General features: G+C 38.8%; 1 protein-coding gene across 18 annotated transcripts in view; it reads left to right on the plus strand.

The window, feature by feature from the left end:
- PARD3 (par-3 family cell polarity regulator) overlaps positions 1–25,542 on the plus strand; it is a 471,934-nt gene that overhangs the window by 214,566 nt on the left and 231,826 nt on the right. For 15 of the 18 annotated variants that reach the window (XM_029077450.2, XM_029077446.2, XM_029077455.2 and 12 more), the window contains exons 4-5: positions 10,384–10,562; positions 20,106–20,237. In XM_029077450.2, coding sequence (XP_028933283.1) covers positions 10,384–10,562; positions 20,106–20,237 — 311 coding nt within the window. The remainder of the gene's footprint in view (positions 1–10,383; positions 10,563–20,105; positions 20,238–25,542) is intronic. The other 3 variants (XM_029077456.2, XM_029077465.2, XM_029077464.2) reach the window with 1 other exon arrangement.

A 25,542-nucleotide genomic window follows, 5' to 3' on the forward strand; every position in this document is an offset into this window, starting at 1 on the left:
AAAGATCCAGAAAATCAAAATGACCTAAAAAAAGGTTAAGAATTATTAAGTACCGTCTCCCATATTGCCACTGCTGAACCTATTTAATTGCAAGTGATAATTTTGGTCATCAGTTGTATTACCATTTATGTTGTTCTCATCTCATTATCAGTTAATACCCCCAGTGAGTGCCCTCTCATGCTTGGCCCAGATGGCATGGTAAGAAAAATATTGGTTGCTTAGTTACTTCTGACCTTCAAAAGATAGACTATTACAACTAGCTGATCATAAGTTTCTCCAAACCAGGGAACAGATTTGTATCTTTACCAAACTGTAATATACTGTGTACCAGGCACTGGGGTAAATATAAAATAACTGGATTGGACACAGTCCCTGTTTTACAGGATTTACTGTCTAAAAGTATCCCCACTTTTAAAATGAGGAAACTGAGACACAAGGAGTTTGTGACTTGTCCTAAGTCACACATGAGACGTATGACAGTCATGACTTGAACCCATATCTTTTAAATTTCATTCTCATTCTCTTTCCACTAGTCAATGCTACCTCCTTAATAAACGAGTGTCCCACAAGACGTAGGTGTTCAGTGAATATCTTGGCCCTGAAAACATATTTACATGAATTCCAGTAGCTTCCAAATACATGGTCTGAAAATATTTACTAAGACTCCTGAGAAGTGTGTGTGTCTCTCTCTCCTCCCTCTCTCCCTCTCTCTCCCTCTCTCTCCCCCCCACCCCCCCTCTCTCTTCCCTCCTAATTACTTCCTCCCACCCCCTTACCTGTTCTTTTCGATAAGACTTCCTATGCAGTCACGTTTGTGTGAAACATGTTGAAAAATAGTAAAGTGCATGCAAGTGCGACTGCCTGCCCAATTAGGCCTGCAGTTTACCTGCTGTACAAAGGCACTGATCCACAAAGCCCAGAAAATGGATTACCCAAAGTTCAATTGCAGCTGCCCTACCCTGGGAAATCAATGGTAATGTGATCAGTCTTGTATGGTGAAAAAATTAAGTAGGACAGGATGCATTAGAAGTCAGCTATTTTTTGCACAAAACCCTTATTTTCAAGTTTCATTTTGCTAGGTATTCATCTTCCTGATTGACATGGACTAGCCAGAAAGATAGATAGGAGGTTCTCTCCTTAAGAAATATCCAGACAATTCCTGGTTTACCCAATCCCAAACCTGCCACAATTCCTCCGCTTATCACTCTCCGTCAGTGATTCTGTTCTCAGAGAAGTCCTTTCCTCTGCTTCCAACCCTTCCACCCCAGTGATACCAATTCTACCTCTTGTATTACCCCCTTATGTATATGGCTTCACAGGTCCTTCCATCTCCTTCAGTCTTCTCCCCCTCTTCCGTTAATCCAGGATATTTACTGAACACCTACTGGGTTCAAAAAGACAGTGGTTTTAGATGCCTGGGATAGTGCATGAGAAACAGTAGACATGACCAGGGGCTGTTTTTCTTGTGGTGGTTCTTCCTCCTCCTTCTCTCACTTTCCACCTAAGAGCCCAGATCTCTCAGTTGTCACTGGCAGTGCTCCTCACCCACTCAGAAAACTTTGGGTAAGAGTGGCTGCTGATCGCCCTGGAAAATATCAGGCGTGGATTATGCCGGACATGCAGCCATCTCATTTCTGAGGATGTCACAGGTGCCATTCTGCGGATGTAGCAAGTTCACCAGAACCTAAAGCGTTCCTCCAGAGAGGATCTTGACCACCACCTTATTCCAGAATCATTACATCCCTTTGCTAGGACACCAGGGAAGCAGCGTGGCCTAGTGGAAAGAGCATGGGCCTGGGAGTCAGAGGCCTTGGGTTCTAATCCTGGCTCTGCCACTTTCTTGCACTGTGACCTAGGGCAATTCACTTACCTTCTCTGTGCCTCATTTGCCTCATCTGCAAAATGGGATTCAATACCTGTTCTCTCCCCAACTTAGACTGTGAGCCCCATGTGGTACCTGATTGTCTCGTATCTTTCCCAGCGCTTAGTACAGTGCTTGACACACAGGATGTAGCAAGTACCACACTTATTATTATTACTATCATTATTATTGGTCCTGTTTCCAAGCTGCAAATCTCAGCAGTGGGAGCTGAGGTAGCAGTATGGTTGATCACAGCAAATAAAAATATGAACAATAAAGGAATCCAGTGCTCTTAGTTGTTCCAGATCTGAGCCAGAAAAGTGGTCTGGTAAAAAGAAAAAGGATGATTGCCGGTCCTAGCGTAGAGGGTCCCAAACAGAAATACCTTAATCTCTTTTATAGGCAGGGATCACGTGTACTAATTCTCTTCAACTCCTCCAAGCATTTAGCATATTGTTGCGCTCACAGGAGCAGCTCCGCAGTATTATTGATTTACTGAATTTAAAAATATGAAGAAATATCCAACCTTTTAGCCCTCATAACAGCTATGAGACTGTTAGTGTTTATCAGTTAATCAATGGTATTTATTGAGGGCTTACTGTGTGCAAAGCATTGTACTAAAGGTTTGGGAAAGTACAATACAATGCATCCAACATGCTTCTATTCATCTGAGTAAATGTTTTTGCCATCTCAGTTACAAAAGCTGCTGTAAGACATTTTAATAGCTGTGGAACAGTACATTTCCAATATCTTTTTCCAAAAGGTTAACTGTCAAAGTTTACCTCTTGCAGAAATTGAAAGTTAGATGTAAGAAGATTGGAACTAAAAGCAGCCAGATCATTTACAGTGCTACTTGTTTTTACAAATAAAAACACAGTGAAAACTTTTCAGTAATGACTGAAAATTTGTCATTCTTTGTTGAGAGTAATACAACCTTTCAATTATGAAACAAAATTTGTACATGCTCGCAGTGTGTGCACACACCATGCACATCACAGTGTGGAGATTGGAATTTGGGTGCATAATTGTTATAGCCTAAATACCTACAAACTGTTTTCATACAAAATCTAGGACCCAGATTTTAGAAATCAGCCTTGTTTAGTAAAAGTAATATTATTCAATCGAATATGTTAAGTGATAAGCTACAGCATAGGAAGAACTCTCTATTTTTGTATCCATCTCATATTTACATAAATAGTGTGCCAAAGTAACAGTCTCCAATCGTTTGTGTTAAAGTGCTTTTCAATGTTGTTGTATTTGTGACACATTTACAATTAAAATGTATTTTTCAAGTGTAGTGGAAAATGCTGCAGGTTGGTGTTTTTTTTTTTTTAACTCCACTGGCTGAGGCTTTCCTTGTTACCTAGGAAACAGCCATTGGATTGAATTTTATTTGCTTGGCTGTCAGGCTGTCAGAGTTAGGGGTAAAGCCCAGAGTTGTAGAATTATGTATGTGCCACTTGAAAATGGAAATTATGTAATAATATAAGACAAAAAGCACTACAAAATTGATCATGCTACATGTTGTGTTTTGTTCTTGGAAAAGTTTTTTTTCCCCGAAATGAATTGTCATAAAAGGTTAGTTGTAGGGGAGGATACTAATAACAGTGGCTGAATAAATCTTTGTGTACCTTCAGTAAAGTGCATCAGGCATCTAGCGTAGATTCCAGAATAAAAATCAGATGTCCTCCAACACAAGGGAATAAATATATTGATTTGTGACAGAAATGCTAGATATTTTATTAACCAAATTAGAAGGAGAAAGGGGTATGTTGAGAGAGCTGTGCCCTTGGAAATACCTCAAACTGATCTTTGCCAATTGAAACTATAGTCAAAAGCTCATCTCATTCATTTTAATAAGTGTTTATCTGGACTGCTGCTAGTTCAGATTAGAAGCAATTCATGGTCATCAACAGCAGCGGAGTGTCTACATCATGCAATTCACTCTCCATTCTGAGAGGTGGGTGATTTGACCATGCATGAAACCGAGGATGATTGTTGTCAGGATCTTTCAATTATGTGAATGACCATACAGTGGTCACGGTACATATAAAATACAAACCATGTTTTCAAACTAATGAATTCAGCCACACTCCAGATTAGACAAGATAACCAGAGGGGCCTGTGTGTGTATATATACATGCAAACACCAAAGTTGTTAGTTACCAAAGAAAATCTGACTCAGTTGTCCAATTCAGAGAATCAAAATGTAAGAGTGAACCTCAGGGACAAATGAAATCCAAATAAGGTGGAAGAATTTTGCATCATCCAAAATATTACATGAAGAACATAGAATAGGATGCTTTTGTCGCTTTTAATGTAGAGTCTGGGCTAATGGGCTTTCATCTCCATGTAGTCATTATTACCTGAACCCCTGTCTTTTGTTCTGTGTGATAAGATTTTGATTCTGAGGGAACTGCAGAGAAAGAAAAATGGCCAGGAGACTTTTTGAAAATAAGTTTTTCTCTTTCAAAGCTGTAGAAACAGATGGAATAAACAGCATTTTAAATGTGCTTTTTAAAAAGTCAATTCAGACAATACTGGCAAAATGTTTAAGAGAAATAATAGGGCATTTTCTAAATGAATCATTAGCCAAAGAAGAATGAATTAGTGGAAAAGAGCCATTAATAAATGATGAGGAAAATGAAATTTGTAAGGATCTTTAGTTGAGGAAATAAAGAACTATGACATATAGGAGTTAATCAAAGCCATGCCTGTGTAAACTAGTCATTGATGATTAAACAGGTAAAGCAATAATTATAAAAATTGAATATGCAAATCAGAAGGTCTGGGTGAAATGCTTCCCAGGCTATTTGGGGAATTAGCTAATGAACTTTCTGGACCACTAATACTCACTTTGGAAAGGGGGTAGAATACCAGCTGTGAGAGGTTTGAGAACAGAAACTGCTCACAGAAATCTAGCCTGACAGTTCATGAAATATAGCTCCAATCCTTAATAAGCTAATGGAACAAATATTAAAGGAGAGTTCAGAAAGCACCTGGAGAATAGTCTAAATGTGATCAATAGAAATGTGGATTTGCAAAAAACAAATCATTTCTCAGAAGAAGTTGCTTGCATTCTAAATTTAATTGCAGGATTAGTAGACTAACCGGGAGGCAGTCAATGTTATGTGAGGGATTTGATACAGCACCTCACAAAATTATATGTGAAGAATTAATTTAGATTGACTTGGATATGAATACTCTCCTTGGGATTGAACACATAGTGAAGGACAATAAAGGAAAGTTAATGCTAAAAAGGAAGTTTGAGCTGCTGAAAGGTGTATTCAAACTAGAACCAAAATTTTAGGCCTTAAATTAGGGCATTTTGCCCTCCCACTAGATCTATCCTTCTGCATCCAACTTGCCCAACTCTTCCTCTGCTCCCAACATACAGAGGTGGTCACTAGTTTAAATCCTAGCGTACTTCAAACTGCTAGTTAGGAGAGAGTCATTATGACTTTAACCATTAGGCCAAATAAGTTCCTCCTCTAGATTGTAGACTCTGTGTGGGCAGGGATTGGGCCTATCAATTACACTGTATCTGACTTCTCCAAGTGCTTAGTAGAGTGTCCACCACACAGTAAGTGTTCAGTAAATGCCATTGATTGATTGATTCCCACAGTTATCCTGGAAGCTACCACAGTTGTCAAGGGGCCTGTGGCAGCCAAAACTGCTTCCTTCCAACCTGACCTCCCCTCTGCCTATTTCTGACAGTGTGCAGAACATAGCAGTCTGTATGTGACTTCTCACCAGCAGGCCCTCCTGTACCCCGAAGTGGAACATATAAAGTATAGGCACTTGAATTCGTACATAATTTTTCTGTGGTGGTAATGTTCAGCCTTGAGTTATTTGCACAGTATTGTCCAGTCACCCTGCAACTAACAGCACCTCTTGCAAGACAGTTGTTCAGGGTCTGGGTGCAGCTTATGGCCATAGAATAGCATATCTCTTGGTGCCCTCTCAGCTGTAGACCTCATCCAGTTTGTACACTGTTGTGGTTGTGGTAAGCGGGTCCTCTGCTATACCAAACTGTGGGGTTGTCAGTGGGATACCAAATCTGATCTGTGGCCCTGTTCACACTGCTGCTCGTGGGTGAATTTCACCATCAGCAGTGGCACCTTCACTTTATCTACTGCAATAAAAATATCCTATATTTGTTGCTTATCCTTATTTTATTCTCCTTGCTCTCTTTACTCTCCTTGCTCTTTCACCCCTCCCTCCTCCCCTCACACACACCTCCCTTCTATTCTTTGTTAGAGACTATTGGAGAGCATTTGAAGTAGAAATGCAAGTTACTTCTACATGAAAGATATTGATCATCAACCCTGTTTCAGGAAGGCAACCTGCCGTAAAGGTCAGAGCTTGTGATTACTTAGGAACTCTTAAGTTCTATTCCCAGCCGTGATCCCAAGCTCTGAGCTGGTCCATAGTAAATTACTTAACCTTTCTTGCCTGACTCTTTTGTAAAATGCAGCCAGTCATGTTTATCTACCTCTGAGATGTTGGGGAATTAGCTAATTTAAGGATTGCAAATTGCTTTCGAGAAAAAACAGTAACAACAAGTTCTCTTACTAATTGGCTTTTGAGGCGGGATGATGTGGTGTATCAGTTAAATAATGGTGCAAGTCCTTTTAAAACTTTCTCCACTTCATTATTAGATTTGTTATTTCTACCTCTTATTTAAAAGGCACCTTACCTACAGAGGCCAATCAATATTTACAGTGCATTAGTGCCACAGAGAATTTGACTCCTGTGATTAGGGTTTATTGCTGTTTTATCCACTCTTCAAAGGAAATGCAGACATCAAACACCGTCAGACATCAGCCAGGATTCAATGACATTGTGCCAGTCCCATTTGCACTTCATCGGTGACTTAATTATTGAAGAACTTTTTCTTTGATTTTTGCATTCAGTATTTCAGTGTCCGTCCCTTCAAAATCTGAATGTTAAATCACAAGGTTAAATTAAACATTTTTTTTAAATTAAGAAATATATTTTAAAACCAATCCAACCCCTTTCCTGTCAGAATGGAAATCAAACAATCGGGAATGGGTGAGTAAATATAACAGTAGTAATACCTCCAGATGAGCAACACTTTATTGTTTCTGGTTATTACAGAGAAATTGAGTTAAAATGTCAGAAGAGTGGCTATGAAACAGATCTCCAGAGAAAAGTGGGCTGGAACAGTAGTTGAGAAGGCTACAATGGTCTTGCATCTCCAACAAAAGACTTTATATTTAATCTGTCTTTGGTGTTACTGCAGCAGGGGAATTCATGTCAAATGTGTTCTAGCACCTGCACTTCATGATTCATTTTGGTGATAAGGTCAGGGAGTTATTAGAGATTTTATTAGCTTAAATAAGGTCCCATCCTGTATCAAAGCTTCATACCCCCCCTTAACAAATCCAATGGCATCTACTCCATCCTAATCCTCCTCAACCTCTCAGGTGTCTTCAACATTTTGGACTATTCCCTTCTCTTGGAAACATAATCTTACCTTGGCATCACTGACAGTGTACTCCCTTAGTTCTCCTGTCTCTCTGGCCACTTCTTCTCCCCTGTCTCCCATCTTCTAAATGGGGGAGTCCCTCAAGGCTCAGCTTTGAGTCTCCTTTTTATTGTCCACATACAGCCACTCCCTTGAAGCACCCATTTACTCCCACAGCTTCAACTGCTACTTCCATGTGGATGATTTCCAAATCTACATCTCCAGCCCTGACCTCTCCTTTCTCACATTTCTCCTGCCTTCAGGATATCTCTACTTGGATGTCCCACCAACACCACAGACTTAAAGCATGTCCAAAATAGAACTCCTCATCTTCGTAAACCCTGTCTCCCTTTCACCAACTTTGCCATCACAGTACCATCATCTTCCTTGTCTCACAGGCCCAGAACCATGGTATTATCCTTGACTCATCTCTCTTATTATCCCACATATGCAATCTGTTGCCAAATCCTGTTGGTTCTGCCTTCGTAATATCACCAAAATCCACTCTTTCCTTTCTTACTGGTGGTAGGGGTGATGTCACATAGTAAGCACTTAACATAAATCTCACATTACTATTATCATAATAAATAGTACTTTATAAATTACAATTAATAATACATGTTGCTTTTGTTAACTGCTTTTTACTAAGTGCCAAGCACTGTACTAAGCATAAGGTTAAGGACAAGATAATCAGGGTGGACAACCAAGGGGAATGTTTGTTCTTAAATCAGCCGTGGCTGGGAATGGTAATTCATAGCAGCCTACCATGTGGAGGGAGGAAGCTTATGTCCAGTTTGCTGAGTTCAGAAGGGCTCAGCTGTATCCACTCCCTGATTCTTCCCTGTTTTCACTGGACAGAAGCTTCAAATCTTGTGAGGTAGGGAAGGGATTTATTTTCTTTCCCTCCTTCCCCCATTACAACTTGCCTCCCAGCATAGTCTCCAGGACTGTAGGTCATCAGAGAATTTCAGGGTGTTGCTTCCCTGTGCTTTCCACCAGCCTGTCTGGATTCAGAGGTGGTAATTGGGGAGACATGGCTATGGCCTGGAAGAGGTCCAAGTGTTGACACTCCTGAATCAAACACCACCAATGCCTAGGGGACACTTTCCTTGCAAGCATTTATTTGCTTTCAAGAGTTTGATTTTTATTTTTCTATGTAGATTTGAGTCTTCAACTGTTTTTTAGAAGATATTTAAAAAAACAAACCTTCCCCAGCAGACTGGTCTCTCCGTGATTTTTAGTAGCTGGCATTTTAAATATGTAAAATACTGAATTCCCCATTTTATACATGCAATTAAATTTATTAAAATTAACCAAAATGAGTTATTTAACATTTCAAAAAAGCAAAAATATGAACTTCTGTTTTCTTTAAAGAACCTTTTCTCATCCAAATTTGGAATAGATTCTTATGCTTTCAGTTTTACTAAGTATTCTCCTTTTGGAGGTTTACTGAAAAATTCAATTCTTTTGATCATTAAATGCAGTGAAGTTGTCTTGAGGTTAAAGATTACTAAAAAGAGAGGGAAAGATGCCAGAAGAATCCACATTTTATATTCTTGGAAATAGCAAAGCAATGGATTGATTACTTTCAGAAGCTATTGTTGGGCAAATAATAGCCACTAATGCTATTATCGGCACAAATAAAAATAGACATGCAGCCTATCCCACAGAATGCCTCTTGCTGTAGGTGTAGAATTATTTTTATTGTTGATCTGGGTTAGAAGACCTAGGGGGCACATCTTGACAACTTTCCCTTTGCTGGTGTCTGGTGGCTGGTGACTTCCTTTGGGCAAGTCCCATCGCTTCACTGTGCCTCAGTTAACTCATCTGTCAAATGGGGATTAAGACTGTGTGTCCCATGCAGGACAAGGGATCGTGTTCAATGCCATTTGCTTGTATCCCCCCCAGCGCTTAGTATAGTGCCTGACCTATAGTAATCATTTAACAAATGCCACAATCATTATTATTATTTGGTGTAACTAAAAGGCGGCAGGCAGGAGCACAGCAGAGTAAGAATGAGTAAGCATGTAAAAGAAGTAGGGCGATAAGGAGTTGGATGAGATACTGAATGGAAACCCTGCATAATTTTTGGTGAACATGGCTTTCAAGTTTTTTATTTGGCCAACTAGTGCCTTTAAATGTGGCCAGGCTGCCAGCTTCTCCCTCCCTGATACTGGTGGCAGAACATGGTGACTCAAGGTGCCATTGTGCATTCCCTGAGGAGGCTGGAAAACATGGGCTTGGGAGTCCGAGGACATGGGTTATAATCCTGGCTCCGCCACTTGTCTACTGTGTGACTTTGGGCAAGTCACTTCACTTGTGTGCTTCAGTTACCTCATCTGTAAAATGGAATTAAGACTGTGAGCCCCTTGCGGGATAGGGACTGTGTCCAACCTTGTATATAGCCCAGCACTTAGTACAGTGTCTGGCACATAGTAAGTGCTTAACAAATACCCATAATTCTTCTTCTTATTAAAGGATACAAAGTCAAGTTCATAATTGACACAAAGAGGTGGGTGGATAGGAGAAATGAAGGTCTTAATCTGGGAAGGTCTCTTGAAGGAGATGTGATTTTAGGAGAGTTTTGAAGGTAGGGATAGTGGTGGACTTTTCAATGTGAAGGGGAAGGAAGTGATAGGCTCAAAGGAGAATATTGGCAAGACATTGCTACCTATGTGGAAGGCGCCAGTTGGGGCTGTCTGTGTCGTAGAACATAGCCAGTCCTTAAGTAAATTTTCTACCAGGCCTGGAAATCTTGAAGTGTCTATGGACAGTTTTCTAATGCTTTGTCTAATAGGTAACCAAATGTCACTGAAATGGTCCAAGACTGAAATACTAAATTTCATTTTCTTTTGGACATCAGCTTATGGGTGAAAGAATTTCTATCAAGGGGACTGGCCAAAGTGAACTCCCTTGTCTTGTCTTCCAATTAATATTTTAATTATGATTTAATATTAACACCCTAGCCCAATCTCATACATATCTCTGAGGGTAGGTTAGTTACATAATTTTTTCTTATGTGTCTTTTTAGATATGCCTCTTCATGTACGGCGGAGCAGTGACCCTGCACTAATTGGCCTCTCCACTTCCGTCAGTGAAACAAATTTTTCCTCTGAGGAGCCATCAAGGAAAAACCCTACAAGATGGTCCACAACAGCTGGTTTTCTGAAGCCAAACACTTCCGGGAGTCCCAGTAATCGTGATAGGAAGGTAAATGTTTCATTTTCTGCATATTGTTGCCTACTTATACACTGAATCTCTGTCTTCATCATCTCCTTAGCCCAGTTCAGCCAGCCTTACCCTTTCCCCAGGTTTCATTTTTCTATTAGACAAACAGGTTTTTCAGCGTTAAGGTGACAAAAGAGGAATTGAAAAAATGGCCTCTACCAAGGCAAAATAGTCTGCATAGAGATTTTTCTCTTATTTTCAGATGGAGAGGTAGTGAATTTCAAGACATATGTAAAACTAAAGAAATCATCGTGGATCTACCACTTAGATGTCATTCTCATTTCACAACTAAGTTGCACTATTTTGCAGCTTATTTGGTCTTTTGTGGCAGTCTGGAAATTAATACCAGACCATATTTTTTCAATATTTTGTTATTTCCACTTGTGCAACTGTGTGCCTTCTGAATATCAGCCTTAACTGCACAAATGTACAGTGTCTCACTTTTAGTTGATTGAATTTCACCCACTGAATTACACAGAATAAGCCCTGATTGGATCTGCCAGGACTGAAAAATCACGTAATTCACTTTTAATTTTAATTTTTGGATTTCACTGTTTGGTATGTTCATTGTCATCATGTCCTTGATTACTACAGATACTATGACGAGGCAGTCTGAAATTTAGCCCCATAAAATAGATTAGTGATAATTGGTCCTGGATGATGCATTATCAACAAGTTAGATCCAATTGGTAAATTATTTTTCAGTTGATGTCTTTATTTGTTTTGTTAACACCTTAAATGCTAGATTCCAGTAATAATATTTGAACCTCCTTCGATAATGTCAGGTGGTGGGCCACTTAATAAATTCACTGAATGTGGGTAATGAATAAAGCCCTATTAGAAGAAAGCACAAGTTGAATGAAATAAAAGCTATTTTCCTCTGAAAATTTCCTTTTTCATGTCTTTCCAACTCATTTTTCTTCCAGATTTATTAAATATGCCACAGCTAATTAATACATATTTAAATTTTATTGTAGAATTCTTTCTGTTGACAAGTGAAGATTTCCAATTTCATGTTTTTAGTGTTGTTGAAAAGCTGTTCTCTTTTTCTTTTCCTTCAATAAGTCTGTTGATAACATTTCTCTCTGGAATCATTTTCAGTGAGAGTGCAGTTCTGGTTAGTGCCTAGAAATGCAAAGTGATAGTCAAGGATATTCAGGTCTTTTTGAAACCCTGGAAATATTTTGTCACCGGCTCATTAAAATAAGCAAGGCCTTTTCTGTTCAGTTACTTTCTCTATAACATCTGGAAGATCACAATTCTACCCTGAGGGACTTCTGAATGAGGGCAGATGAGTGATCACATTAGTAAATGTGATCTTTGCATCAATTCAGTGTTATCATCTGCATCCTATACAGAAGGTTACTATTTAGAGAAGCAGCTTGGCCTAGTGGGTAGAGCGTGGTCCTGGGAGTTAGAAGAACCTGAGTTCTAATTCCTGCTCCACCATTTGGCTGCTGTGTGATCTTGGGACACTTCCCTGTGCCGCAGTTACTTCATCTGTAAAATAGGGAATTAAGACTGTGAGCCCTATGTGGGACAGGGACTGTGTCCAATCTGATTTGCGTGTCTCCACCCCAGAGCTTAATACAGTTCCTGGCACATAGCAAGTGCTTAACTAATAGCACCATTATTATTATTAATTTCATTCCCCATAGTTTCCTATCTATAGCTTAATTTTTGTCTTTCTCTGGGATTGGTGTTGGAAAAAACTGCTATCCTGGAAATGTAATAAGATGAGGTGGTTTAGCAAATAGGTTCTAAAATATTTTTTGGAATTGGGAATAGTGTTTCCTCAACAATTAAAATTCCCAACTAAACCTAAACCAAACCTGAACTCCCAAAGGATACATTTTAAATGAGTACAGTGCAAGTAAGACTAGAACTCCCAAAAGCCTAGGTTGGATATTCTCTCCTATACCTTTTTACTTTCTTTCTCTCTCCTCTCCATAGCACTCATTGAAATAATTTGTGGTCAGACATTCATATTGACACTGGAAAGGGTAGAAAGTGTACACTTGTATTAGAATCTCACAGGAGAAATCCTACTAAGCCAGACCGTGACTTAGCTGATTACTACCTTGGCAGAACTAACGGTGCTAACCTTCCCAGTCCCGGGAGGCATACCTAGTTGATGACTTTCAGCAGGCTGGTTGCTCATTGAAGAAGTGTTTGCAAATGACATTACCTGGAGTGTCTATATCTTCTTGACTCCTCTGTGTACTGTGATGGTTGGCATCACACTGAAGCCTCACATAGCTTTTTTAAGGAAAGGGGAAAGATGGTGGTATTTAATAATTAATAACTATGGTATTGGTTAAGTGCTTATTATATGCCAGGCACCGTACTAAGCGCTGGAATCGATACAAGCAAATCAGATTGGACACAGTCCCTGTTCCACATGGGGTTCAGTCTTAATCCCCATTTGACAGGTGAGTTAACTGAGGCACAGAGGAAGTAAAGTGACTTGCCCAAGGTCACACAGCAGGCAAGTGGCAGAGCCGGGATTTTGGAACCCACATCCTTCTGACTCCCGGGCCCGTGCTCTATCCCTAGACGGTGCTGCTTCTCCGGTGAGCAGTGAGGTATCCCTGGTCTGTTGCACATCTCACAGCTGTCCTTGAGTTTCTGCATCTATTTTAACACCAAGCCAGAAATCAAACTTTTATTTAAGGTTATCCATGCAGTCCATGTCTCTTCCAGGGAGAGAATATTTCAGCCAGTATGAATAGGCTAAATCATCTTTACCGCCTCTTTGGTCAAACTTATTATGTCAATGTCACTGTAAATTAAGAGGCAGATGGGTATAGGGGAAGTGTTCAAGCTCTCCTTTGGAAAAAGAAAAGAAATTGAAGCTCTCATCAGATGCAGTCTTCCATGAAGTTGCAAGGTTAAAGCCTTTGCTTATTTCTCTTGGCAGTTGTATACAACTGGGGAACTTGTGCAGTCGTCATTCCCTTTCCCTAAATGATGAGAAGCACTGATTTATTTCATTTATTTTTTTCTTTTCAAGGCAGAAGGTTTCAGGATTAATCTATTAAAGTGTACTGTACAATTGACATCTAGGCAGACAGCCAATATGCAGCCATACCTGGTTAGGAGAAAAGACTGGAGGATAGATTGGGTTGGCATTCGTTATGGTGTCTTTCATCTTTTCAAAACAAAATTCTTGGGATTTTTCTTACCCCTGCGTTGATTTTTTTTTCCTGCTTTCCTTTTGTTTCTTGGCTCACATAGTGTCTTGCCAGTACCCCTGACACATGCAGACACTTGGCAAAGGGCTCTCCTAATTAAGTCTTTGTCACTTCCTCCTCCATTCCATTAGAGTATCTGAGGTCTTGTTATTAAATTGGTTGGATAAATCTAGTCATTGGCATCTGAAATAAAAGAAAAAATTTGATAGCCGATAGCATCAGGCAAGTCCTCAGTAGTTATAAAACTTCTAAAGTATTTCGGTGTGGACTGGGAAAAGAAAACTCTTCCACAGTTGGCAAGTGGTGGGAAATTTCAGATGGATAGAATTTGCTATCACAACAGCTTTTGCACTAGCTGTGAAATTAAACCCCCAATCTGAATTTCTAAACAGATGAAGGGAAAAATCATACCATCTCTTCTTCTTGATGGGAGATTAAATTCATGCCTTGTGAGAGTGGTCATTTTTATTTTATGCTCAGTGTGCCCTTAATATTTGAAGTTGGTCATCTTGATATAATTTCATCCAGTCATAAACTGTGCCTAAGTGTGGGCCTAATCATTAATCACCTTTATAAGGAACTCATAAAGATTGTACTTTTTGGCCGTGTCGCATTGATCATTTCCAGTACAAGGCACCGGCTCTGTTTTCCCCTCTGGCTATTTTGGTCATCTTGAAGGTGCTGTTAGAAAGAGTTTCTTCATAACCCGGGACAATTTTTAATTGTTCTCCCATGAGGAAACTTGATCCCTTACCTGAAGATCAGAGGGACCGTTGCTACCAAACCAAATCCATTTTTCAGGGTCTTAGACTAGAGGTGTACTGCGTCAGCTACACTTCTTTATCAATTTGTGGCCACACCAGTGTGATGACATCATTGCTTCCAAATAATACTGTGATATATCATGGTGAAATTATTGGAATATTAGATTAGACTGTAAGCCCGTCAAACGGCAGGGACTGTCTCTATCTGTTGCCGACTTGTTCATCCCAAGCGCTTAGTACAGTGCTCTGCACATAGTAAGCGCTCAATAAATACTATTGAATAAATAAATAAATACTCTTGAATATTCATGGGCAGGGAATGGGTCCACCTGTGATCCCTGATTGAGTAGTGATGGAATGCATGATCATTAATTTTATTTTTTATAAATTTGGGTAGAAAATAAAATATAGGGTTTGTCAAACATCTCTATGCACATACAGCGGACAGTAAATTTTATACATAGTCCCCGACAATAAATTCTGAAGAATTTCCAGAACAGTTGATTTTATGTTTGCATTATGAGATCTGGATAGAGCACTTGAGAAACTGGGAAATGTTCATTAACTTCTGCGTGAATGCAAGACCATCCACGAGTCTGCCAAAGTAGGCAGGTGTCTGAAGAAATTATTTTTGTCATGCACATGTGTAGCATTGGTCAAAGTGTGAGTAATATAGTGTGAGTTTTCTATAACATAAGGTCCTTCGTAAACGTAACTCTTCTCTTGTAGGAGAACTGAGACTGTAAATGGCTTTATCATTTAAATACATGAAGACTCTTAACAAGAGGTCTTAACCATTATTAGTATTACTGATATTATTGTAAACTTTTATATAGAGAGAAGCTGTATGGTGTAGTGGATAGAGTAGAGCCTGGGAGTCAGAATATCGTGGATTCTAAACCCAGCTCTACCACTTCTTTTCTGAGTGACTTCAGTTCACTTCTCTGAGCCTCAGTTATCTAATCTGGGAAATGGAGACTGTGAGCCCCACTTGGGACAGGGATTGTACCCAACCTGATTTGCCTGTATCCATCCCAGTGCTTAGTACAGTGTCTGGCACATTATAAGCATTTAAATACAATAATAGTAATTATCATTATCAAAAACAATAGCTGTCATATGATTGACAATGAAACCATTTTTATATTTGATTTCAGGCCACACTCTCAGACACATCAGGTTTACATAGGATACTGGTTGCACGTCAATTCATCACAACTGCCCAGATTAATTTATTTTTGACATGCTTTCTTTGTCACTCAGAAGTATCATAGACCTAACTGGGATTGTACAACTTTATGAATTCATGTCCATCAGGTGATTAAAATTAAATGTCAGTTACTTTTAGCAATGGTCTTCTCTTTGCATCACTAGTTAATGAGCCACTCATGCATACAGATTAGTTCCGTTCATGGAACTTAAGGAGTAGCCATTTTCTAAAGACTTCAATTATCAAAATAAGTAGTGAGTGACAATACGACTTGTCTCTTCTTTATGGCTGTAAAAAAAATTAGCATTTTCTAGTTCAGAACATTAGATTAGTGCTGTGTTCTTCAGTTGGCACTCAGTGAATGTTAGTTGGTGATGATGATGATGATAGTTACCCTTCCTAAAAGGGACTTAGAAAATTGATTTATTTCAGTTTTAGAAAGGCTTAAGGCAAATACAGGCTTCCTTTGCCTACAGAAGTTTTTACCAACTCTGTTTTTGAATATCCACGCCGAGCTTTCTGTCTACCTGTTTCATCATATGGTAAAGGGGTTTGAGAGGCCCTGTTTTTTTTTTTTGTGGTCCTCACACACCTGCCCCCCCCCCCCCCCCCCTTACTATGTGTGGGCTCTGAACAGTTTTGTACTGTTATTGTATCTAAAGTTCATCACTTCATCTAAAGTGAACTTCCTGTAATGGTGAACTTTTCTGTCTTCCCCCTTTAGACCGTAAACCCAGTGGGGGCAGGGAATAGGTATGTTATATTGTGTTTTCACAAATCCTTAGTGGAGTGCCCTGTATTCAGTAACCTTTCAGTGAATGTGATTGGTTGAAGACAACATTGAATGTTTTTTGGGTTTTTTTTAATAGTGTTTGTTAAGTATTTACTGTGTACCAGGCACATAATAAGTGCTGGGGTTGATACAAGCTAATCAGGTTGGACACAGTCCCTGGCCCATAGGGTTCACAGTCTTAATCCCCATTTTACAGATGAAGTAATTGAGACAAAGCGAAGTGAAGTGACTTGTCCAAGTTCGCAAAACAGGTAAATGGCGGAGCTGGGATTAGAACCCAGGTCCTTCCGACTCCCAGGCCCATGCTCTACCCACTAAGCCATACTGCTTCTTGTTGCAGGGGTTGTTGTAGCAGAATAAAGGGAGGGCAGTTTTGGGTTTCGAGAGACCTGGGTTCAAATCCCAGCTCTGTTACTGGTCTGCTGTGAGACCTGGGCAAGTCTCAATCTCTCTGAGTCTCAGTTCACCAGTCTGTAAAATGAGAATAGTAACAGTTGCGTCTACCTTCCATACGGGGATGCTGTGAAGATAAAAATTAAATGATTTGTGTCAGTATCTTTGAAATCTCTAAGTGCCATGCAAATACAAGATATTAGTAAGTTTTCCTGTAATATGGTCTTACCCGAAGAACCTGTATCACAGAAAATTCAGAGTACTTAATTGATCTTTGATAAACTCCACAACCATGCATGTTTTTCTTTTGATATAGCTTCGTTTTGTATCCCGATAGATGCTTTATGTAGGTAGAATTTTACCTTACTCTGTAGCATTGTATCCAAAATTCAGAGTGAAAGTACACATGATTGTATATGCCCTCTAGACTGTGAGCCTGTTGTGGGCAGGGAATGTGTTTGTTATAGTGTTATATTGCATAGTGCTTAGTACAGGGATCTGCACCCAATAAGTGCTCAATAAATTTCATCGATTGATTGATGATTATGGAATGAGGGTATTATTTACTTTTAAGAGGTTACTTCCATTTTGAGGGGAACTAGCAGTAAATATTGCAGAATTTTAATTAGTTTCTTTGCCTGTATACATGATAGTATGAGAGAGGTTCAATAATTGCAGCCCAGTGAATTCATTTATTTATACACCTCTTAGTGTTTTTACTTGGTTGCCACATTTAAGCTAAGTATGGAAGAGTGAACAAAATGTACCCTGAAAAAATTAGTCTTAGATAAATACAAAGTTAGAAAAATATTGTCACAAAGGTAGCACGAAAACAAGTTAAGATCAGAAAATGTTAAAATCTGGGGAAAATGCAGATATAACCACAGCTTGATAGTTTCGTTTATGGGTGCTTATTGTATGGCTGTTTCAGTTTGAAATCTACTGTACAATCAAACTTTGTGATTGTGATTGGGGTCTGGCGTCTTTGGTGCATTATTGATCAGCATTTCATTATGGAGCCATGAATAACTCTTGTGACAATGCAATTGGGAGAAAAGCATAAACCTTTAAACAGTTAATTGTAACTATTGATCCCCCATCATTAACTGTCTCATGACACAATGGATGAATTTCCGGTAGAGGTGAGGTCTATTAATGTAATCTGCTGTCCACTATGTAAAAGAAGTGCATTATTTTGAAAACTCTTATAGGCCATATTTTGAAGGAAATGTTAAAAAAAAACTTTCAATAAATGAGTTTATTTTTAAATATTGTGCATCATGAAGAATCTTGAAAGAGGATTATACTGGATTTATACTGGAATTTGAATCACTTTATTCCAACATTTCCTATTCATTTTACATTAAGGTACTTATTTGTGCAAAGAGAGCTTCAAGAAGTTTTTTTCCTCTCTACCAAAAATATCTATAAAACTATCGAATTATCCAGGTAGACTTTCTAAAGTGGAGCTGTTTTTATTTTTACTTATTTTCCCGCCTTAAGACTAGTTATTACTTACCTACTGGATTGAATTACATGTCATAGTAAGATCAGTGTACTCTAACATGCCTGGCTTGAATGGAGTGATGGCACCTTTTTATTTAAATGCAATTAGACAGGGAATTTACAGGATGGGCAATTTGCAGTTCTTTTCACAGCCCATACTTAGTTGAAACTAGCTATAAAAATCATAACAATATGTATGGTCCTTCTGAATTCAGAATCATCTTAATGGGGTCAAATTTCACTGTACAAAATGGATATAAAACTTTCTCTGAAAGCTCTTTAAAATGCAACTTTTATTGTTTTTAGAATTTATAAAAGTGAGGGCACTCAAAAGTATCTAGATTGTCAAAAAATGTTTAAGTGCTAGGGGAAAAGTTTTCCAAGTAGGTTTATCTCTATTTCGAGGTCCCTTGTGTTCATGTAACAAGAAACAAAAGCAAAATCATATATTGTGTCTTGAATGTTGATGAAGTGCTGATGAGAGAGGGGAATTTTCAAATACCCTCCCTTGAGGAATTGTTGTGTCCCAAGCCTCTTCTGATCAAATCTCTAAAGTGTCATTAAGATAGTGCTACCAGTTGGGTGAAATTCACCATGGAATTTGTTCACTGGGATTTTTGCAACATCATTTGTGTGCGTCAGTTCCACTCCTTTATTCCTGAGAAAACCGCGTTAATCCCTCCCTGGTGGAGATTATATTAGAAGTTTGGTTTTCACAGCCCAAGAATATGAACACTGCAGACAAATGGTGGAGGTGGGGTTAGAACCCAGGTCCTTCTGACTATCAGGTCCATGCTTTAACCAGTAGGCCATCCTGCTTCTCGTGACCATATGCAAACCTCTTACCTCTCTCAACACTGTACAGCTGTCACCACCAGCTGCTGGTGTGGCTAGCTCCTTGAAGTGGCATAGATCTCCTAGCAGTGTTATGGATAAGGTTTAGCAGCTCAGACTTCCAAAGTCAACAATTTTCTAAGCCTGTTTTTTTATCCTTCCCACTCTCCATTTTTAGCCCTTCCACCAATCATACTCTGGATGGGACTTAGAAATCCGCTACCTGTCCTCTCCTCCCTCTGCTCCGTACCACCACCTTCTTTCCTTTCACACTTCCCTAAGCTGTTCTGTGGCCTTTCCTTGCCATCTCACCCATCCCTCTCTCACTCTGAGTTGCCTTTAAATCAGAGTCAAACACTGAATTGGCACTGGACTTGATTCATAGATGATTTTTCAACTTTTTTCTCTCACCTACTCTGCATTCTCATTTATTATTTGCAGCTGAGAAGTCAACTTCCATAGGGGAGCTGAAGAGGGGGCAAATGGCAGGTTAGGAGTAGTGGAAAAACCCATTCACGGGGGGATGTCTTTCTGCCCTCCCTCTCCATCATTTCTGAAGTGCTCCAACTAGAGAAAAGGCCGACAGAAACCCAGGTCTCTGTAGGTGTTAACTGACTCCTCATCATTAGCCGAGTTCTCATGGTTTTAAATAACAGGCAGCATATCGAATGAGAATAAAGATGTGTCTCTTCAGCCACTGGTGTGTTGTCAAAAACATATTTTCTTCTCTTGTGATACCCGCTGTTCATATTCTCATTTAAAAACCAGTTGCACTGTTCATTTGCAAGACCTGGTTTTTTACAAGGCACCTTTTTGTTTCTTTTGAAATAGAAAGATGAAAACTACCGAAGCCTTCCCCGGGATACTAGTAACTGGTCTAACCAGTTTCAGAGAGACAGTGCTCGCTCATCATTAAGTGCCAGTCATCCCATGGTGGACACGTGGCTGGAGAGGCAAGAACAGGTAATATATATGACTATATATATATTACTCTACTAGCATAATCTTTGTCCTAGCCCATGTTTACATTCAAAAGTAGTTTATGTCCAAGCAATTATGGTTTAAGGAAAATGGTTGAAGGACTCAGGAGGGTTATCCATAAGTGGATGATCCACTGTGGATAGACTGTTAAGATCTCACACACAGTCTCCACCATCTCATATCATGGACATCTGTTACAGTAATTCTTCAAGCGTCACCAATCCCAGCTTCACCCTCTCCATCAGTTTCACAGGCCCTAGGAGCACTTTTTTCTTCCAGCTGCTGACCAATATAATTTCCCCCATTTTGCATTTTCTGTTTGCTCCCTTTTATTCCACAGGAAGTCAAGAGGTGATGATAAGATTTTTTTATACAAAGTCGATATTAGTGTTACATATACCAGTCGAAAAAATTGGAGGGCACCAATCTTTGTTTTTCCTCACTTCTATTATCCCAGGAGATAAACACTTGGTAAAATAAAGTAATGTTCTAAATGACCACCTATATAAAATGAGTAACATTTTGCAATCTTGCATATGAGGACCCAAGGTAGGAAGCAACACTGTATTTCCTCCAACTTTGCCTTTTTTTAAATTTCATTTAGATATCTTCTTGCCTTGAAGTCTTGCCCATGAAACTCAAATCCCATATATTACAAAACATTTTATCCAAACATTTAACATTTTATCCAAATTAGGATCAGCTTTCTTTGTTGTTTTTTATAACTCTCTCCCTTTTCCTTTGATGGTCAGTCTTTCTTATGAAGGTTTATTCTCGTTATTCTTCATTTTTACCAGAATTCATTTTTTTCAGCCAAAACTATATTAAATTGAAATTTGTAGAAGAACGTTTATTGAAGGGGGTGACCCCATGGTTCAGTGGCCAGTGAAAAGACCCAGCATTTCTTTGTAATTTTTCCAGCAAAAATGTAAGCCAGCCGTATTTTTCTACCAACATTAGTTGATGTTACTGAAGTTATTACAGTTTTTTGCCTTGGAATAACAATGATATTAGTGGATAGAAATTTTGAGTCACTGGCTTTTGCAGGAATTGCTTTTGATTATTTTGTTCAGTCTCATAAAATTGCTGAACAAAACTCTCCTGGCTTTCAAAACTGCATAAACCTTTGAAAACCAGACTGTCTTGTTTGCAGCAATACATTTTGATCTTTTGGAGCTGCTATTTTCAAGTAGTGTCCAGGAATATAGTAAAACCTTTTTATACACACTTTTTTCCAAGACAGATTGGAACAACCTTGTCAATTCTTTTATCATAAAGAATGTAACAATTAAATGCTTAGAATACTACAAAACTGCTTCCAGCTTCACTGTACAATATTGGTTTTTGTAAGCTTTGAATATGTAAAAAAATGCCCAAATTCATGTTTAATTGTTAACCATATTAATTCCATCATTCTTACTGAGCACTTACTGGGTGCAAAGTGCTTTACGAAACATTTGGGAGAGTACAATACAAACACATTCCCAGTCCATAACGAGTTCATAGTCTATTGATGCATTGGTTTGTTTAAAACATTTTCGAATTGAGCTATTTTCACTGTCATGATACCTTTTGGGCTGAAATTAAGAGATGTTTGTCATTTATACCTCCAAATTTTGAAGCTGGTATTTTCATCTATCCCTTGAAGGGTAATCTCAGTTCTTGTGGTGTATTTCTGCTTGAGGATAATCTACCAGAGTAGTGCAGTTTCTGCAGTTTCTGCTAGTCAGTAGTAAACCTGTATTTCAAGCAAGGGAACTAAATTATAGATTTTCATAAATAAACTTCCTGTAAAAATCATTGAGAATTCTAATTTTTGATTCACCTCTTCTGAGGGATTTTTATCATTTTTCACTCTAATTCTGTAAAAAAAATATTTTGAAAATACATACTCCCACTTTGTCAAAAGCTGTTTAAATTGCATTAGCTGCTTGATTCCAAAGCTTGCAAATTTTTCTGTGAATACATTTTGAAAAAAATGATCCATTCATTGAATTTGATGTTAATGAGGCAGTGTGTACCTGGAAGAGCAAGAGCCTTTGGTGATTTCCTATCAGCAGGATAATTAATTAGACTGAAAACTGTTTAACAGGGCATGAACAGCGGAAGGAAACTCATAATGAGAATGGGCCTGAAATAAAGTACAGCATTTTTGTTTGTGTATTTGTGCAGGAGGTGCTCCCCTGGCAGAGTGAATGCAGGTGGAAAACCTATTTAGGGTGATTTCTCCTTTTTCTTGGCTTCTCAGTCCACTAGTCTTCTAAGTTTTTTTGTGTGAGCTCTATGAAGTGCCCATCTATGTTCTTATTTCTAAATAATTGTGTGTTTGTTTAGAAAACAGCGTTTTCTTTCATAATAAGCATGGGAGAAACATTCCTCTCTATTTTGGAGCTATGAGTGTCTTTTGCAATAAGGTTCCTCATCTGCAGATCACCAGTCAGGAAATGACAAACATAACAGAATTGATAATGTTGTAATCTTGTTTCCTGTTTTTATACCAGTGCTTATATAACATGGGAGTTTGGAAAACCATTTTTGCAGCCTGCTTGGAATTTACCAATTCAAAATTGAGACTTGTGTCCATCTAATTAAAGCATTCTGTCTGAAAAAGAGGTCAAATGTTCCACATTAGATGCAAGCACTGGAGTTGTTTACCTAGCTCCTACTAGAGTGCTAGTCTACCAATTATCTATTGTAGAAGGTAGTTGTAATTGTGTCAGCTTCCCAAGGGAAGAAAAGAACAATAGAATGTTGATATGATGGGTCCAGTATACAAAGCTAAAGTATCTTACTGTCCTCTCCCTATGTGGGATTGATATGAAAAGAGAAGTTGGATCATTTCTAGCTTCCAAAATATTGGCCAGGCAGTTCATCTCCTGAACAAAGATAGGCGGTGCATTTGGCAAGCAACACAATGCAAAGAGAATGCCAAGTCCTGCATGATATCCAGAAACTGCCCTATGGTTCTTTAGCTTCATCTGGCCCAGATGGTATTGGATAATGACATGAATCTCTCAGAAGATGATTCTCTGCCCAGTATTCTTTTTAATTTGCGAATCTCATAATTTCCCTTCTCCCGTGTAACTCTCAAAGGAAGAGCAGAGTGCTTTGAGAACTGAAGAACAGTTCTGCTCTCAGACTGCTTGAAGACTTCATAATTTGTCTTTAAAGGATGAAGTACAGTGGTAGTTGAAAGTGTGGCTAAGTAATTCATATGACTGAAACATGCACAAGGCCTTCTCTGAATGGTGTCCCCTCAAAGAAATTAATATCCATCCAGTATAGTGAGGACCAAGGTTTGAAATTGAAAGATAAGACTGTAAACAAACTTCCTTTGTGGGGCCTAGAAAAATTTATTGACTGCTAAAATTGACTAATGAATTCCACATAAAGTGGAAGCAGCAATTTTGCTAGGCTAGATTATAGGTGAGAAAAACAGGTCCCTTCAGGGGAAGCCTAGGAGGGTAAATGTGTAATTGTTGGATGGGGGGGTGGAGTTGGAGGTAATGCTGTCATTTTCACTACCTCCTTTGTGTTGCCTGCCCTGGGTTCAATTATGGAGTGAACATTCAAGAAGATGAAAGGATTTGCTTCCTTCTTTCTGATCCCTATTGGAAAATTATTGCTTTTCCTGTTGGTAGTAAGTCTGGGTTCCTGGCTTTAGGTCTTCATGGAAAAGATTCTGTCTGATTGGCAAAGAATTCAGTAGAAGGCAGTGAATATTTCATCCATAAAGTTGCATTGCCAATTTTGCCCAAAACATGACATGCCAGTTCACACTTTTCAGTTAGCCTCAAAGTTTGAAAGTTGGACTGTTTTTGAAAGACTTGCCAACCTCAGAGGAGTTCTCTCTCCTGGCTGTGTGGTTGTTAACTGTGCTAGATGAAAAGAGTTTGCCTGAAGCATTGCTCTTCCCCCTTCCCCAAACATCAATTCTCAGATAACTCAGCATTGATTCTACTAGCAAAACGTGGTTACTAATGACCAATTCTGTTATATTGTGCTCTCCCAAGTTCTTAGTACAGTCTTCTCCAGACACAGTAAGTGTTCGATAAATATGATTGATCTACGTCATGAATGATCTCAGGTTGTCCTTCAGTGAGTCGCCATGACAGACCAGTGAAGCATAAGCAATTTAGAAGAGCTAAACCTCCCCTTGTAGACTGTAACCTCCTTGTGGGCAGGGATCGTGACTACCAACCGTACTGTACTGAACTCTCCCAAGTACTTAGTCCAGTACTAATACCACCAGTCGAGAAGTGCACGACCATGGAGAGAATACAGTGACCCTACTTCTTCCCTCTAAGATTTTCTAATTTTGTTTTGTCCGTGGTTTTTCTAGGAACAACTGAATGTCTGTCTTTGCTACTTATAAGAAAGAATGTTTTATAAACATGTCATAATTTCCAGTTCAACAAAACATATTTTTAAACAGCTAGATGTTTTAAACAATGATTTGACCTCATGAAAACATAATTTGTCATTTTTTTTAATTTGTTAGTCTTAATATAATCAGTTGAAAAACCTTGGCCTTTTTTCATCAAAATTGCTGAATGGTTAAATTGGCTGAATGCACTTTAGAAGGGGTGTTCAAGAAGGGTTTCTATATCTTCTGTATTCATCTGAAAAAAATCGTATATGACTGATAGGCAGTTCTGCATGCTACCAGGAAACTCTTTATTCCGCTGGACCTCAAACCTTTAATAATCTCCCTAGAACACTGATCCTACATTAGTATTCACACTTAGATATGAAAGAATCCGATCAAGTCACCATTATGAATTGGGAAGCTACAAATTGGTTAGAAACTGACACTTAGCAGTTGTTCACATCAACTTTTCAAATGTCGTTAAAACAACATTTTCATTTTTAGATCATGCCCCCAGGTGCCTTTAATATTTCATTTACCCTGGGATGAACCTTTTTCTGGTTTATTCTCAATTTAAAAGGTTCACACTGAAGGAAACCTTATAAGATTTTATTTAGGATCATTGGTAGCAATGTGAGGGAGAACAGTACATGATTCTCGCTTCCCAAGTATTTGCATTTGATGTTCAGGTTTTAAAGGGTCATTTAATAGATGGATCACACTTGGTGGGCATATAGACTCTAGGCCTTTGAGAACATGGATCAAGAAATTGAATGACAATTTTCAATTGATAGTGTGTTGTCCAAAGATGGAGCCATGAAATCAGATCAGTCAGAACCATGGTTTGTTTTTAATAATGTTGGTATTTGTTAAGCGCTTACTAGGTGCTGAGCACTGTTCTAAGCTCTGGGGGAGATA

This window comes from Ornithorhynchus anatinus, chromosome 13, assembly GCF_004115215.2.
Source record: "Ornithorhynchus anatinus isolate Pmale09 chromosome 13, mOrnAna1.pri.v4, whole genome shotgun sequence".
NCBI classification, from domain to species: domain Eukaryota; kingdom Metazoa; phylum Chordata; class Mammalia; order Monotremata; family Ornithorhynchidae; genus Ornithorhynchus; species Ornithorhynchus anatinus.